Below are 15,851 nucleotides of genomic sequence, written 5' to 3'. Positions count from 1 at the left end.
AAAAAAACAAAACTGTCTACGTGCTTCCAAGCAGTCACAAATGGCTTAGAGGCAAGAAAGCCATCAAGATTGAAGAGTGTGCCAAAGATATTTCAACTGCTGATGAGTCTCCTGTATATGGAGGGGAAAACAAAGCCATAGGGGGAGGGATTAGAATCTGTCACAGGCCTTGGACAAAAAACCAAAATTACATTTTAGTGCAAACAAATGTTCATAAAATAAGAGTGGCAATAATCCAAGCTGAAAAACATATACTTAAGGATGGCATTTATCCAAAACAAAGATTTAAGTCTCATTATCAAAAATGCTTCATGTAACCGTCAAATACAGAGCAGAGAAAATCCAAGTCAGGGAGCTGAAATGCCACAGGCAAAATACCAAACACCAAGTATACAGGGATTGCATTGTATCCTAGAGAGCCTTCCTCGTGTGAGCCAGTCATTTCCTCCCCATGAGGGTTCCTTACGCAATGCTACTGCAAACAGAATCTCATGCACAAAGATGAAAGAGAGCATCATCTCATGGATATGGACAAGTGATACCAGCACCTGCACCCATCTTGCACAACCATCCTCAGGTATTTAGGAACATTGAAACTGTTGCAGAGACCAGCCATGAATCAGTAACCCTTCAAAGGCACCACATCCAAGCTGCACATTTCATTTTTCCAGTGATGGACCACATATGTGTGTAGACTGTATACAAATTTTACTGACAGTCTGTTTGCAAGCCAGAAGTAGGGGCTTTTTAGCTTTAATGCCAAAGAAAATCAAGACACATTTTAATAAACGTTGCTTCTAAAAAACATTTGATAAACCTATTAATTATAGGACTGATATCAACAGGCCAAGCTTTTATCAAACCTATAGAATATATTCATAGTTTAGTCTACTCTGCATATCTCTGTCTCCAAAACTTCAGAATTATGGCATCTTACCAGTCCATACAATATACTTTTATTTTTTTTAATTTTTTTTGGACAGGAAATATAGTTTATTGGCCAGTGCCAAGACTCATGAGTATAGGACCAGCCATTTGTCCAAGGGGCCATGATTAGGGATGTATTTGAACCCATAGCCATCCGGGATGAGCCACTTTTTAGCCACCGTGTCTTCAAACTCATCCGCATTAAACGTAGTAAAGCCCCACTTCTTGGACATGCGGATCTTCTGGTGACCAGGACACTTGAACTTGGCACTGCGTAGAGCCTCAATCACACACTCCTTGTTCTGCAGCTTGATGCAGATGGACATGATGACTTGGCCAATGTGGACCCTGGCTACTGGGTCCTGGGGGCTTTCCAAAGGCACCCGCATACCTGTCTGGAGTCTGTCAGCCCCAGCACAGGACCACATCTTGTTGATACAGATGACCTGGAAAGGGTGGAGCCGCACTCGGATTTGAAAACCATCTTTGCCACAGCTTTTCACCATGTACTTGTTGGCACAATTACGGGCAGCCTCCAGAGCTTTGGAAGAGAGCTGCTCCTAGTCATCTGACATCACGTGGCCGCAGAGTGGGAACTCATCCACTTTTGCCTTCTTCCGCCCCAGGTCAAAGATGAGGATCTTGACATCAGGAACACCTTGACAGAAGCAAGTACGGTTTGGGTACGGCTTCTTCTTACAATAACGGTCACATTGGGCGGGGCGACGGCCCATGGTGACACCAGGAACTTCTGTGGCCCAACCAAAGGGAAAGACGATGCAATGTACTTTTAACCCCAACGGTCCCATTGTTTATGGTGATATTCTGTACTTCTGAATATCCTGAAATTTCCAATCCAAGAGCAGCTACAGAAACCTAAGGAATGAATCATACGCACTAAAAAATTTGGGACTTTCTTTTAATACTTTGAATTAATTTCCATGAAATATCTACAGTTTGTACATATTTGTATTCCTTCTGAACTTGGGGTAGTTTGATAAAGGAAAGTATGTCCAGTTTGAATCTGAATACATTCACGTCTTTCAGTAAATTGAGGTACTCTTGACTTTTTTCCCCTTAAGCAGTTTTAAGGTTAATGTGTTCAAATGTCATGTCCTTTCACCAAAGATGTAAAATTCTCTGAGCCATTAAGAGCCTGATAAATGGGATCTCTCGGGGCATATTCATTTCCTAAAATTCTTGACCTGAGAACAAAGTTCAGTGCACTTCTTTCGATGACATTAAATAAAATAGACTTTAATTCTCTGCTTCAACTTATTTGAGTATCTCTCAAGGTATAGCCATGAAGAAAATTCAGCCTTGTTCACTCTTTTTCTCATCATGTAAGAAAGTTAATACAAACATTCATAAAGAAAATTTCTTGATAGAAGATTAATGGAAGCTGGGGTCACCCACCTTCTCTGTTAACATAAATGTAGATGCCAGTTCTACTTTTAATTACAGTGGCCCATCTGTGACATGTGAACTAAATTTTTCCAAGGTATTGTATATATTGATAGTGAGGGGTCACGCCAGGATCAAATAACACATCTACTGAAACTCACGGAGATACAGAGTTGGTCTTTTTGTTCCTTTCCCATTCTCATAGGTAGGAGGAAGTAATAGGGAGCCTGAGTCCCTGAAAGTGAGGAAGAGAGAAAGGTGAAATTCAGGCTGCTTGCTAAGGCCCACTGTTCACGAGCAGGATTTTTCCTGTCCACCTGCAGCAAGGGCTGCGCAAGGAGAAGTTACAAGGGCACATACTTGTCATGTGCATGAACAACTTACAACAATATTGCCCGTGAGCCACAAGCCACAAGCCATAAGCCAAGGCTTTTCTGGGGTATTTATGGCCTATTTGTTTTCACTCCATTCAGCCGGTGTGTTAGAGGACAGTTTTGTTCCCAAAGGACTTATTAGTTAGTGAGGGCTATAGACGTGTTGCAACTTGAAAACTGACTAGGATATGAATATGTAAATTATTTTCAAACACAATTGAAACATGAGCTCATAAGTCAGGATAGGGCCTTTGGGAAAGTTCCAGTAGGCTATACTATACTCATACTGTCAGAGATAAATTTGAAGATAGATTTTTTTTTTTTTTTATGCTGTCTGGGTTCCTTCCTTTTATATACCCTCTTTAGCTTATATAGTCTGGTACAACTATGGCTAGATGAGGATATTTACATTAATGAGGGAAACCTTCTAATCTTCCTCTATTCTTTCTTGATCAAGAGAATCATTTAGTATTTCAGAACTATCAGACTGAAGAGTGTAATATAAACCAGGTAGGAGGACTTCTCATCTTTTGATTCGAGATAGCTGACAGATTTTGCGTGGCAACCTCTCCCTTCACTCTAAATTCTTAGAAAAGATAATCCGCTCTGAAAAACAAGAAGATGAACCCTCGGGGGACCTGAAATCAGAAAAAAAATCACTAAAACATGACATACAGATAGGATCGGATTGAAGAAAAACAACAACTAAAATGCACACAGGAGAGGGCAGCTACAAAAGATGAAGCAAAGACAGGGCAGAGCCTACCAGCAGAGTAGAGAAAGAGGGGCCCTGAGGCACAAGGTGTACGGACTCCTTCCTCGCCTTCAACCTCTCCATCTCCCCACTCATTCCTCCTACTTGGATTGACCCACTTGGATCGAGAATCAAACAAAAGAATTGTCTGTTCTTAGCGGTGAGCAATGAGCATTTGTGCTTGCTCAAGTGAGAAGCAAACTCTTGACTTGGGCAACTCACGCCCCCCTGCAAGTATGAGGAGCTCTCCTGCCTACAAGCCTAATTATCAAAGTAACACTCCCAGCAGCAATTTGCTCCTCCTTAGGCTCACTATGCACACTGGCTGGCATACAAGTGCAGTAGCACGCAATGCCTCTCTCCTACCTCTCACCCTCTCTATGCAGGCTTGCAAGCAGGTAATGCACACATAACAGTTAACAGGAAAAAAAACAAAGAATCACTCACAGTCACAAATCATTAAACATTTGACAAAAGCTAACACCTTTGAAAAGATGGAAAACAGAGGTAATCAGGTGACAAGAAAACTAAAACCCCAAAACCAAGTTAAAATACACATACTCTGAAAATAATTGCCATGAATACTACAGATAAAGGAAAAGTATGTAGGATATATAAAGAACACCAATAGATCAATAAGAAAAAGATAAACAATCCAATGGGAAATGAGAAAGATTCTAAAGAAGTAATTTATAGAAATAAAAATATAAAAACAGTTTAATTTCACTGTTAATTGGAGAAATGCAAACTAAATGAAATATTGGTTTCACCTTTGAGATAAAAGTTTCTTAATGTAAAATGACGGCAAAAATAAGGGGAAATGGTTGCTTTTATGTAATAATCCAGCCACTTGGAGAGAGATTGAGGAGTATCTATTGAGATTGAGGAGTATCTATTGAAATGAAAATTCTAGATCCCTTGACAAAGCCATTCCATTTTTCTGTATGAGCTCTACAGAAACACTGATATATGTTCACTAAGTCACACTAAGTTCACATATGTAAAGATATTTGTGCCCACAATGTTTGTAATGCAAAATCTTGGAAATAACCTTAATGTCTTCATATAGGGAAATTATTAAATATACCATGACACATCCATATTATAGAAAACAAACAAAACAATAAGATTTCTCTACACTGATATGGACAACTGTCTAAGATATGTTATTAAGTGAAGAAAGCAATTTGTGGACAGTACATACAAAAAAACTCCATGTATGTAAAAAAATTAAAACACAAAAAAACCATATAATTTTAGAGGCACATTTATGCATGTAGATATCTGTACAGAAATTTGAAGGGATAAACATATAATTGATAACAATCCACCTTGAGGAGGAGAATGGGAAATGGGAGATGGCAAGAAGAGATTTCAGCATTATTTGCAATATTTGAGTTATTCATTAACAGAATATATACACATATTACTTGAATAAAAGGTTAAAGCTTCTAAATTCAGACAACAAATTTAAATATAGATCAAGTAGGGAGATAATTATTTGTTAGATGATAAAGAAAACCCACCACCCAGGATACCAAAAGGCACTGGTGACTGCTTTTGCAAACAAGATAAAAGAAAGCAGCCATTCATTTTATGATCTCCTAAGAAAAAGAAAAATAAATCAATGACAAGTTGTAGCTGCGTAGATACAGCACCACATACTGGCTTAGGAGACAACACAGCATTTCCTCTCTTTGAATACCAGGGCTCTCAACTTGTCTACTACAAAAAAAGAGAGAAATGATCTCTGAAAATAAAGTCTTGATACAGAGCTCACCTTTGCTGAGTGTATGAAACCCATACTTGTTTTACTAATAGATTACCTCTCACCACTGGATTATCAGAAAAAATAGAAACATGCCTTGTAAGACAGCCTTTTAGAAAGATAATATTCCACAAAGTATTTTATACATTTAAGTAGAATTTTTTTTAACTTAGTTTATGCCCCACTATTTATAATTATCAGAGTCCCATGTGAGAGGCAAATACAAGCCATTGCCTTTCAACTGATAACATCATGTTCTCAACACTTAGTGGCTATTCTGAGAATTCTGATGGGTCCCTAACCTGTTTAATGGGGGGAAGTGTTCTTTCATGCAAAAATGGGGATAGAACTTTGTGATTCATAAATCTTTGAAGTGGAAAAACATAAAAATTTAAATTGGTTATGGGGCATGCTCCTTCCCAGTAGACACAGAAGAGAGAGGAGATTTCAGAGTGATAAGCCTACCATTTCTGGCTATATCAGTCAGGCGAGGGTAGATTATGCTACAATAACAAACATCCTCCAAATTTCAGTGGCTTCAAGCAATAAAAATTCCTTTCTTGCTCATATCATGTGTCTGTTGTAGGTCAGCAGGGAGGCCCTGTATATCATTGTCACTCGGGAGCCCATGTTGATAGAACAACCACCATCCAGAATACTGCCACTCACAACGCAGAAGGAAAGACAGAGGATTCTGGAGGGTCTTGCACTTGTAATAAAATGCCCTGGCCCAGAAGTGACACACATCACTTCTGCTCATTGACAGAGTTATTTATACGGTCCCACTCAATCACGGGGGCCAGGAAGTAGAATCCTATTATGTACCAAGAAGAGGAAAGAGCTGTGTATATTTAGCAAACAAGCCTAATGACTGTCACATTAGCCTGGTGCAGGGGCATCAGAAACTTCTACGTGGAGGATGCGAGGCCAGCACCAAGTTAAATGAAGGGCAAGTGTATTAAGAACTTGGAGGCTCAGGTTGGCTTAACCGGGGAGTAGAAATAATTCATCCTGCTCAGGAATCTTAACAGAAATATAAAAATTCCAGTAATTTCAGTTTAAGATAATCTGTGCAGGTAGGTAATCCTGGGATATTTCTCCCAGTTGCTCACTCACAATTTATGACCAATAGTTTCCAAAGCTGGCTGACGGATCACCAGAATCACCTGAGAAGCTTTAAAAACTAGAAACGTCTGGGTCTCACTCCTAATGATTCTAATTCAATATACAGCTGGAATGGACTTCAAGAATCTACATAATTAACCCTCAGGCCCCAGAGATTCTTGTGATCATTAGGTTTGGTGTCTTTTGCTGAAGATACTCAGTCCAGCAGTCTTCGTGGAAGGTAATGCACCAGCCTCTCCAACGACACAGACCACGGAGACTGGTGAACGACCTCGGTAACCCAAAGAGAGCCACTGAGCAGCAACGCACTAGAGTGAAAGAAACACTGGCTGAGGGCCATAACACATGCTGCTTGGTACTTGTTCTGAGTATCTATTGCTACATAGTAAGCCATCCCAAAAGTTAGTGGCTTAAAACAACAACAAGCATTTCATTTGCTCATGAATCTGCATTTTGGGCAGGGTTCTGCAGAGATGGCTGTTTCTGTCCGATCTTTCCATCAGGGGGCACTTAACTGGAGCTGGAGGATCCACTTCCAAGTTGGCCACAAAATGCTGACTCAGCAGGGGCTGTTGACCAGGGACCCCAGTTTCTCTCCACGTGTATCCTTATGGAGCTACTTGGGCATCCTTACAGCATGGCATTGGGGTTCCAAGAGTCCATATTCACAGAACAGGAAGTAGAAGCTGCCAGTCTCTTGAAACCTGAGTCCAGAAACTGGCACAGTGTCACTTAGGTAGCTCTCTATTAGCTAAGTAGCCACGGAGCCTGCCAAAATTCAAGGGGAAGGTATAGGTCTCACTCTCAACGGGAGACATATCAAAGAATGTGTAGCCATTCTTGAATCTGCCATAGTCCTTGCTCTGCCCTTTGGGCCTCAGGCTTCTCACCTGTGAAATCAGAGTGAAGTTGGATTATCTTTGAGGGTGCTGACACCCCCCAAAGGCTATGAGTCACATGTTGTGTTGCATGATTTGCTGATTTACAAAGAAGCCCAGTCTGTGGGTCCATGCTCTTTGTAGGCCTGCACGTGGTGACAGGTGAACTCAGCCTGACAGACATGCATAGCCATGGGACAGTGATGACCCTAACCCCCCAACTTCCTCTTCATTGCCCACTAAACTCACTATTTTTCTCTCCAAAATCAAAGTCAGATTTTAATTTCCAGAACCTGACAGCAGCTGCCCTGAGGTTTCCTAACCATCCACATCATTCTTACCCCATCTCATGGACGATAATTCACAAGCTAACCATGCAATGAGTGAACAAGAGGTTTCCATACGAGATAGGCAAGGCTCAGGAGTACAACGAAGGGCTTCGAGGAATGAGCTCTAGTTCCAGACAGCCGGGGTTCGAACACCCTCAGCACTGCATTCTAGTCGTGAGTCTTTGGGTAACAGGACTTCATCCTTTTAAATTTCATTTTTCTGTTTTCAAATGGTGATACAGAGAGCACCTACCTCACAGAGTTGTTACAAGGGTTATTTGCAATAATGCATACAAAGCACTTAGCACAGCACTTGATCCACAGCAGGCACTTGATAAATCTTAGCCATTGTTTTTATTAAGTTATACTGCAATAGTCACTCTGGTCAGTGTTTGTTGTTTATTTTCCAGAACAAGTGAATATAGATCTTGCTGGAGTACGCCGTGTGAGGCCTAGGGCTGCCATACTACAGGCCTGGCCACTGACCACTGGCCTTCCCCTGGGGGAAAGAAAAGATGACCGCTTGAGCATCTCAGAGTGGGAGACCCGCATTAGCTGAGCATGACTGGTCAGGAATTTACTGATCTCAGTGTGGACAAAGGTCTCACCTCCTAGGTTACCCAGAGCCTTTGTTGAGTGTCTACCACGAGCCTACCAGATGCCGGGGCTGCAGCAGTGAACAAAGCAGCCAAGGCCCCTGCCCTCATGGAGAGCATATTTGAAATGCACTCGTTTCAGAATCCCTTGGCTGAGGTATTCTGGTCTTCCCTGACCTTCAGTCTCACATTCTAGAATCAGCAACTTTCTCTGATACCTGAAAGCTGGCTTTGCAGCCTCTCTTAGGGGTGGGGGTGTGCGACTGGTGAGGAAACACTACATACATTCTGGACAACACTTTTATGACCATATGAGAATATTTGGATGAAGCAGTAAAATGCAGTTCCTCCGTGTTATTACAAAACTGCCAGCTCGTTTCTGAAGAAATGCAAAACACAAACAAGCCAGCCTTGTTTGCTTTATCAATGCTGTACTGTAGTGCTGAGTTTACGGAGGTGGCTGCCCCAACAACATCTTATGATGTCCCTACTGACTCCTTCAGGAGATGGCTGCAGGGTTCCAACGCTTCCTGAATAAGGAAGAAAAGCCATGTTGCGCATGGGAGAGAGATTCAGACGTGAAACAAACAGGCAACAGGAAACGCATCCTGGTGCTTCAATGGGTGATAGTCAGCTCTCAGCAAAGGATGAACACAGACAGGCCAGTTCCATCAGAGTCCCTTACAGTCCCATACCCTCTGCCCCTTCCTTCTCAGCCACCTCCTGCATGGGATCCTCTGCCCCTTGCAGCTCCTTAACCATGACCTTCCCCAAGGTTTCTCTTCTCAGGCTGCTTACCGACTTGCTGTGATCACTCAGTGCTGTTGTCTCTTTGCTGGCAGATTCTAGATAAAGATACGCAATTCAAGCCTCCCCCCTGAGCCCTCACTCATTTCTATCCAGAGACCTCCTGGACATCTCCACCAAGGTCCCATGGCTCTTTAAACTCAGTGTTAGGGGTTGAATTGTGTCCCCCCAAAAGATTTGTTGAAGTCTTAACCCTCAACACCTGTGACTGTGACCTTATTTGGAAATTTGCTGATGTCATCAGTTAAGATGACGATTGGGGTGGGCCCTAATCCAACATGACTTGTGTTTTTACAAAACGAGGAAAATGTCATATGAAGGCGGAGACACACAGGTAGAAGGTTATGTGACAACAGAGGCTAAGATCGGAGTGATACAGCAGCAAGCCGAGGAAGGGCCAAGGATTGATGGCCATCAGTGAAACTAGAAAAAGGCAAGAAAGGAAGGATTCTCCCCTTCAGGTTTCCGAGGGAGCATGGCCCTGCTCACACCTTAAGTTTTGGACTTCCAGCCTCGAGAATTGTGCGAGAATAGATTTCTGTTGTTATAAGCCATTCAGTTTGTGAAATTTAGCCACCCTAGGAAATAAGTACACTCAACATGGCCCAGATCGAGTTTGTCATTTTCTACCTTTTTCAGACTTGTTTCTCTTCCGGTATATCTTATTGTAATCAGTGAAACAAGTTGCCAAATCAGAAATCTGAGAGACCACTTTGGCTCCCTCCCCATCCCCACACCAGCCCTTCAAGCATCGAGTGATGCCAACTTGACCGCCTTCGTCCTTCACCGATCTTTCCTCCTTTGAGCCTAGTCTCTGCCCTGGGTCAGCCCTGGTAACTTCTCCAGTAGACGACTGTAGTAACTTCCTTTCCATTTTGCACACTTGGGTAGTCTCCCTTCATCTGACATCCTCTCCTGGCCCCAGCCTAACCCATGCTGCCACTCTGATCTAAAACCCTTCACGTCACAGCCCTGCTTAAAACCTTCCTTCGTCGTTCTGCCCTATAAACTCGAAACTCAAGGGCATGGCCTGCAGGGACCTTCACGAATGATTTGATTCTAGTATAACTGCCTCCATTTATCATCTTTCATATATTCTTTTCCCCAGCCTTGAACTTTATACTCAAGCAGTACTAAATCTCTTGAGGTTTTTCAGAATATGTCATGCTCTTTCATGCCTCTGTGCCCTTGCAGGGGCTGGTCCTTGTGCCAGAGACATCACTCCATCCTCTTATTTTCCTGTAAATGACTATTCATCCTTCAAATCTCTGATTAAATGTTTTCTCACTTGTGAAACCTTCTAGAATTTCCCCAGGCAGTTTTGGGTAGCTAATGTTCCCTCTGTCCTGTAAGGATAAGTGTTCATGTTGTATTATGACTGGCCTGTTTACATACCTGTCTGTTCACCACACAATTGTGAGGGCACAGACTGTTTTCTTCTTTGTATCTCTAATGCTTGGCATTCATCCGTTTCATTCTTCTTTCCTTTATTCATTCAACAAACATTTATTGTATTTCACACCTACAATGAGCTAGGCAAGGCCCTGGGGACACTATGAAGAATGCTAGTCCTGTCCTCTTGGGATTTACTGTCCAATGGGGGATTAAACTAGGTAAACGAGCAATTACAGAGGAGGCCAGCAATGCCACCAGGGGCATAGGCATGAGATGATACAGGAATAGATGCGCAGGTACTGTTCCCAGTCTCAGGGATTCCCATGGGAAGGGAGGTCCAGGTGTGTGGGGAGGGCAGAGAGCTGTCAAGAATACTCCTGGTCCTGCACAGCTGGGGAACAAAGGGAAAAGGGCAGAACAAAGGGAAGAGTCTGGTGGCATATGCGGACCCCAGGTCCCAGGGCTTTGTAAGTTTGTTAGAGAGTGGACTTTATCCTGAGGGACCAATGAATCATAAAAGTGTTTTAGGCACTTTGTCATTTTTCTCCCTTTAAAATAGCCTTTATCCAATGACTTTTAATCAAAAGAAGCAAGAACATGATTCTTTTAGTAATAAGCAAAAAAGGACAAAGATATAGAAACAAGAAATTAAAAATCATTCCCTCTCATTCCTATGCCCTGAGGTAACTTGTGCTTGTTAAGCCACACTTCTGCAAGCTGTATAAATACATGCAAACACAGAACAGGCATGTGTATTGGGTTTTATTTGCTTTTATGATTGTTTTACAAAAATGGGATCACAGTATGCACATTTTTCCGCAACTTGCCTTTGCACTTAATATATTAGCATTTCTCCATGTGAATATGTTGATGGATCTAACCCATTCATTCTTCTTTGTGACAGCTATGAGACACCCCACAGTATGGAGGCGTCGTGTTTATTTAGCCATTTTATTATTGACAGACTTACATGCATTGCCCAATATTCTGCCACAGCAAACAGTGCTTCTATAAACACCTTCGTCCATATATTCCTAGGCACTGGTGGAATGACGAGCCAAATGGGGTTGCTGAGGCAATGGCTCACATCTTGAACTTTAATAAACAGTGCCAGAGTATTTTTCCCTAGAGGTTTCAGCAGTTCACACTCCCACCAGCAAGTTCCCCTGCATTTTCTCGAGCACAGAATGTTTCTGGTCTTTTTAAATTTTTGCCAACTAATGAATAAGTAAGTAAATTAGACTTTTTCTAATTCTTCTTGGACTTCATTAAATCTTCATTTCCTCTTCTGTGAATTGCCTGCTCATATTTTTTCCTATATTCCCATTGCCTTTTTCCATTTTATTACCAATTTATATGCGCTTTGGGCAAATCAAGAATAATATCTTTCATAGGTGCTACAAGTGTTTATCTGAGAGCATAGTTTGTCCTTTAACTTTCCTTGTGGTATTTTTTTTTTTGAATTGAAAAAAAATATCTGTAGGAACATATCTTTTTTTCTTTTTCCTTTCACAGTTTCTAAGATTTCCACCATTATTAAAAATATCCCTTCTACTCTAAAGTTATACAAATTTTGAAATTTGGAAAATGAATTTTCTATTAATTTTTTTCAAATATTTTATTTATGTATTTATTTGTTTACTTACAGTTAGATCTTTAACCCAAACCCATATCTGGGATTTAATGTTGGGTGTGGTATGAGCTAGTGTCGACCCCCCTTTTTTCCCCAGAGGGAGAGCCATTTAGGTCAATACCATTTCTTGAATCAATCATAATTTTCCCACTTAATTGAAATGTCACTTTTATCAAATTTTAAGTATGTAAACATATTGTGTCCATTCCTAGAATCTGACCTATTCCATTGAGCTAATTTACTCATGTGCCAAAACATATTCTCTTGACGACAATCGCTGTGTTTTAAATTTTAATATTTGGTAAAGAAAAGGTCCCCTATTTTCTTTTGCAAAATTATCTGACGAAAGTCTACAAGCACTCTGCTAAAATGCCCCACTATAATTATGTTTTCTAATTAAATTCATCTATGTTTCAAAGAGAATGTGGTTAAGAGAGGCTCAGTAAATCCGGAATGGCTGCAGGAATAAAAGCCAAGTCATCCCAGGCTCCACCCCCCCGCCCCCTCCCCCAGACACACACAGCCTCATACTCTGGTTTCCTGCCCACCAGACTACCCAAATATCCCCCAGAACTCTGGACCCTGATCACTGTTCTCCCCTTTCCCTCAAGTCCCAGTGATACAGGTTAGCTAGCATGTTCCTATGTAGACAGGGAGGTCCCTGGTGGAATAAACAAAAGACAACCATATCCTAAAACTTTAGGTTTTGAAATCACTCCTTCACTCCAGGACATAATGTAACAAAGCCCTGAGATTAATCATAAAATTCCTTTTGGCCTGACAAAAGGAGCAGATCTGATAGATAAGAACAGGTTATTTTGCTAATTCCTTTAGGATGGGCAAGCAGAACAAATCCAGTAGACGAATTTCATTAGAAGGCGCCAGTTCCCTTCTTCAAACAGTTCCCTTCTGCAAACAGCTCCCCTTCCCCAAGCAGGCAAGGGAAGGTATAAAAGTAGGAGCTTTTGCCTCAGTCATGAGGCACCCACATTCTGGACCCCTCCTGTTCGGGAGCTTTGACTCTTTGCTTTCAATAAACTATCCTCTTTTTAAAACTCTTTGCCTCTCCATTCTTCGGTCTCACGAGACAGGATCCTGGCCTACACTCAGAAACTGCTGGCAGATCCAACATCACCTACATCACCATGGGTCACCTCACCCCGATCCAGGGGGCAGCCTGCCCCCTGCTCTCCTCAGGTACCTCTGTCCTAGGCTAAAGGGCTCCCGCTTGGGGCTTTCCTTCTCTCAGTCTCCTTCCAGCTCTGAACACAAAGGCACAGAGGACCAAATCCCTGTGCCTGCCAACTGCCACTCCCCCTTTGTGCAGCAGTCCATGCGACCTGCACAGGCCCCTGCTCTCCAGCACAGACTCCCCTCCCAGCAGATGCTTCTTCCCCTGGGTTTCACCCTGGGGCACCACTCCTGACCCTCCCTGATGGAGAATCTCTCTGACCTCCTCTGCGGATGGCAGCAGCAGGGGAATAAAGTCAGAAACATGGTGTTATGGGTTGAACTGTGTCCTCCTAAAATTCACACATGGAAGTCTAACCCCCAGAACCTCAGACTGTGACTTTATTTGGAACTACAGTTGTTGCAGATGTAATTAGTTAAGTCACTAGAGGGATGGAATGTTTAGACACAGGGACCCACAGGGAGAATGCCATGTGAAGATGAAGGCAGAGACTGGGGCGGTGCTTCTAAAAACCAAGGAAGGCCAATAATTGCCAGAAAACCACCAGAAGCTAGGGGAAAGACCTGGAACAGATTCTCCCCGCCAGTCCTCAGAAGGAACCAACTCTACTGACACCTCAATCTTGGATTTCTACGTTCCAGAAAAGGGAGACAATAAATTTCTGTTGCTTAAGCCTCCCAGTCTGTGGTACTTTGTTACAGCAGCCCAAGCAGACCAATACCCACGGCAACCCAACACCGCTGAAGGAAGGCTGCCTCCCCGCTTGAGCCCCTTTCTCGGACCTTTACGGGTTGGGTGAAGAGTCAGACCATGACCTGAAATGGAAGCACCTCAGGCTCCCCATGGCCACCCACAGCCTGGACCCCAGGCAGAAGCAGGCTGATGGCTGTGACTTCACGGCTGGGAGTCGGGAGGGGGAGCGTTGTGTCCAAGATTCAGGGGTTCGGCAGGAAACAAGGAATTAACAACTGCTCTGCAAACTACCCAAACATGGCATGCTAAGGATTCTGTGACTTCTCCTAAGGTTTCTGTGACTTCTCCCCGCTGTCTGTTGGGGCCTGCACTGCACAGGAATCCTCACTCTGAAATGTGCGGAGACGATCTGTGGGCAGTCATTAGGGCTGTATCCAATCATGCCTCCTGCAGCCCCAATGGCTGCCTCACAGCAAGTGCTCAGTCTTTGTTTATTGGATGGATGGATGGATGGATGGATGGATGGATGGATGGATGGATGGACGGACAAATGTACAAGGAGACTGGGCTAAACTTTCTGTGGTACATGAGTCAATAAAACAACTGTGAAATCATTACCTCAAGGAGCTTCTAGGAAGTGAGTCAGTCTCTGAGTCTCTGTAGATTCTTGTTCTTGCCATGTGGACCCTAAATTCTTTCTCTGGGCTGAAAGTTTCCCAAACACCAACCTCCACAGCAGACTTCCAAATTCCCTTCCATTATGTTCCCTCCTGGCAGCTCTTTACAACAGCTTCACATAAAGGAGGTTTAAACAGCCTCTGGCAAGTCTCTCTGGAATTCCCAACCAGCACCCCCCACCTCCAAATCTACCAAAAGCTTCAGACAAAACTCAGAGAGGAAACGCTGTATGTTAAAATGGATCTCTTTCCTGACGCTTCAACAGCTTCTTCTCTCTAGAAAGAACACATTCATCTTGAAACAAAGATACACAGGGGTAAAAAAAAAAGGCAAAACAAAACCCTAAGGCTTATGTCGCTATATTCCAGAAACTTCCACAGGTGGAACTGCACTGGGGAGGGAGGCTGCCAAAATTGGGGAGAGACTGCGTGCGAGAGACACTGGGGACTTGAGAAATGGCAAGGAAAGTGCCCTGCACTTGGCCCAACTTGGCTCTTAAAGAGAACCCCACCACTCATTAACCAGCCCTAAAACCTGTTAAGTGGAAAAGAAAAATAAATGAGCTCATTAAATCCGGAAGGAGGGAAGACCTGGAGGCTTAACCAAGGAAATTCCCAACACTCAAAGTTAGAAAAACAAGGGGGTGTTGGGCACAATTAGATTCACGGCCTGGAGTAGGAGCCGGCCCCAAAATGAAGGGGTTCAGTCATCCTGTAACACCATGTAGGGCTCCGCTCTTTCTAGCTGTGCATACAGGCACCTGAAGAGGGAAGCACTGCTCAGAGAGAGGCTGGCCAGGATGGTTGGTGTGGTTATCCATTCAAGTGGTCCAGGTCTTCGGTCAAACTGGTGGGGTAGTGTGGGGACAGAGCCCCAAAAAGCAGTTTCCAGGCTCTCGGCCTCACATAGAAAGGTGCTGGCTCAGGTAGTAAATGGCCATCGACTGTGATCAAATGGCCAGCAGCTGTGGCTAGTTGGCCGTCAGCTGTAACCAGTGAGCCATCGGCCATGAATATAACTGCCATGGCTAGGCTAGCAGGAAAAAAAGGGGGGAGCTAGCAAGAAGATGGTGGCTGAGTCTGCAAGCGGCGCAGTGAGGGTTGAGAATTGTGTTGCTCCTGTTTCCTGTGTCTCCAACCCAGCCGCCAGCGAGAGTATAGAGATATGACTCCCCTACTTATGGCTCCGTGGGTGTTCCTTTTTGGCCTAGCCATATCCTGCGTTCTTATGTGGGGAGTGGGACCAGAGACCCCGCCGGACGCCCCGCACGACAGGTAGTCAGTTGGGAAGCACAGAAG

The 15,851-nt window shown here is 43.3% G+C and overlaps 1 protein-coding gene across 1 annotated transcript; it reads right to left on the bottom strand.

The window, feature by feature from the left end:
- Window positions 1–1,013: 1,013 nt before the first annotated feature.
- On the bottom strand, window positions 1,014–1,661 carry LOC117033404 (60S ribosomal protein L10-like). Its single transcript, XM_033125563.1, has 2 exons — window positions 1,575–1,661; window positions 1,014–1,481 (listed from the first exon to the last, which is right to left on the bottom strand). The coding sequence occupies exons 1-2, from the start codon at window positions 1,659–1,661 to the stop codon at window positions 1,014–1,016; spliced, it is 555 nt and encodes a 184-aa protein (XP_032981454.1).
- Between the last annotated feature and the right edge of the window lie 14,190 nt (window positions 1,662–15,851).

Source organism: Rhinolophus ferrumequinum, chromosome 13 (genome assembly GCF_004115265.2).
Source record: "Rhinolophus ferrumequinum isolate MPI-CBG mRhiFer1 chromosome 13, mRhiFer1_v1.p, whole genome shotgun sequence".
Taxonomy (NCBI): Eukaryota; Metazoa; Chordata; class Mammalia; order Chiroptera; family Rhinolophidae; genus Rhinolophus; species Rhinolophus ferrumequinum.
This window is presented reverse-complemented; position numbering and strand designations above follow the sequence as displayed.

What these genes read in the sequence shown, in the direction of transcription:
- LOC117033404 (XM_033125563.1), bottom strand. Translation starts at nt 1,661, where the DNA reads ATGGGCCGTCGCCCCGCCCAATGTGACCGTTATTGTAAGAAGAAGCCG. An exon ending in TCTGTCAAGGTGTTCCTGAT is followed by an intron (nt 1,482 to 1,574) that starts GTCAAGATCCTC and finishes GACTAGGAGCAG; the next exon opens with CTCTCTTCCAAAGCTCTGGA.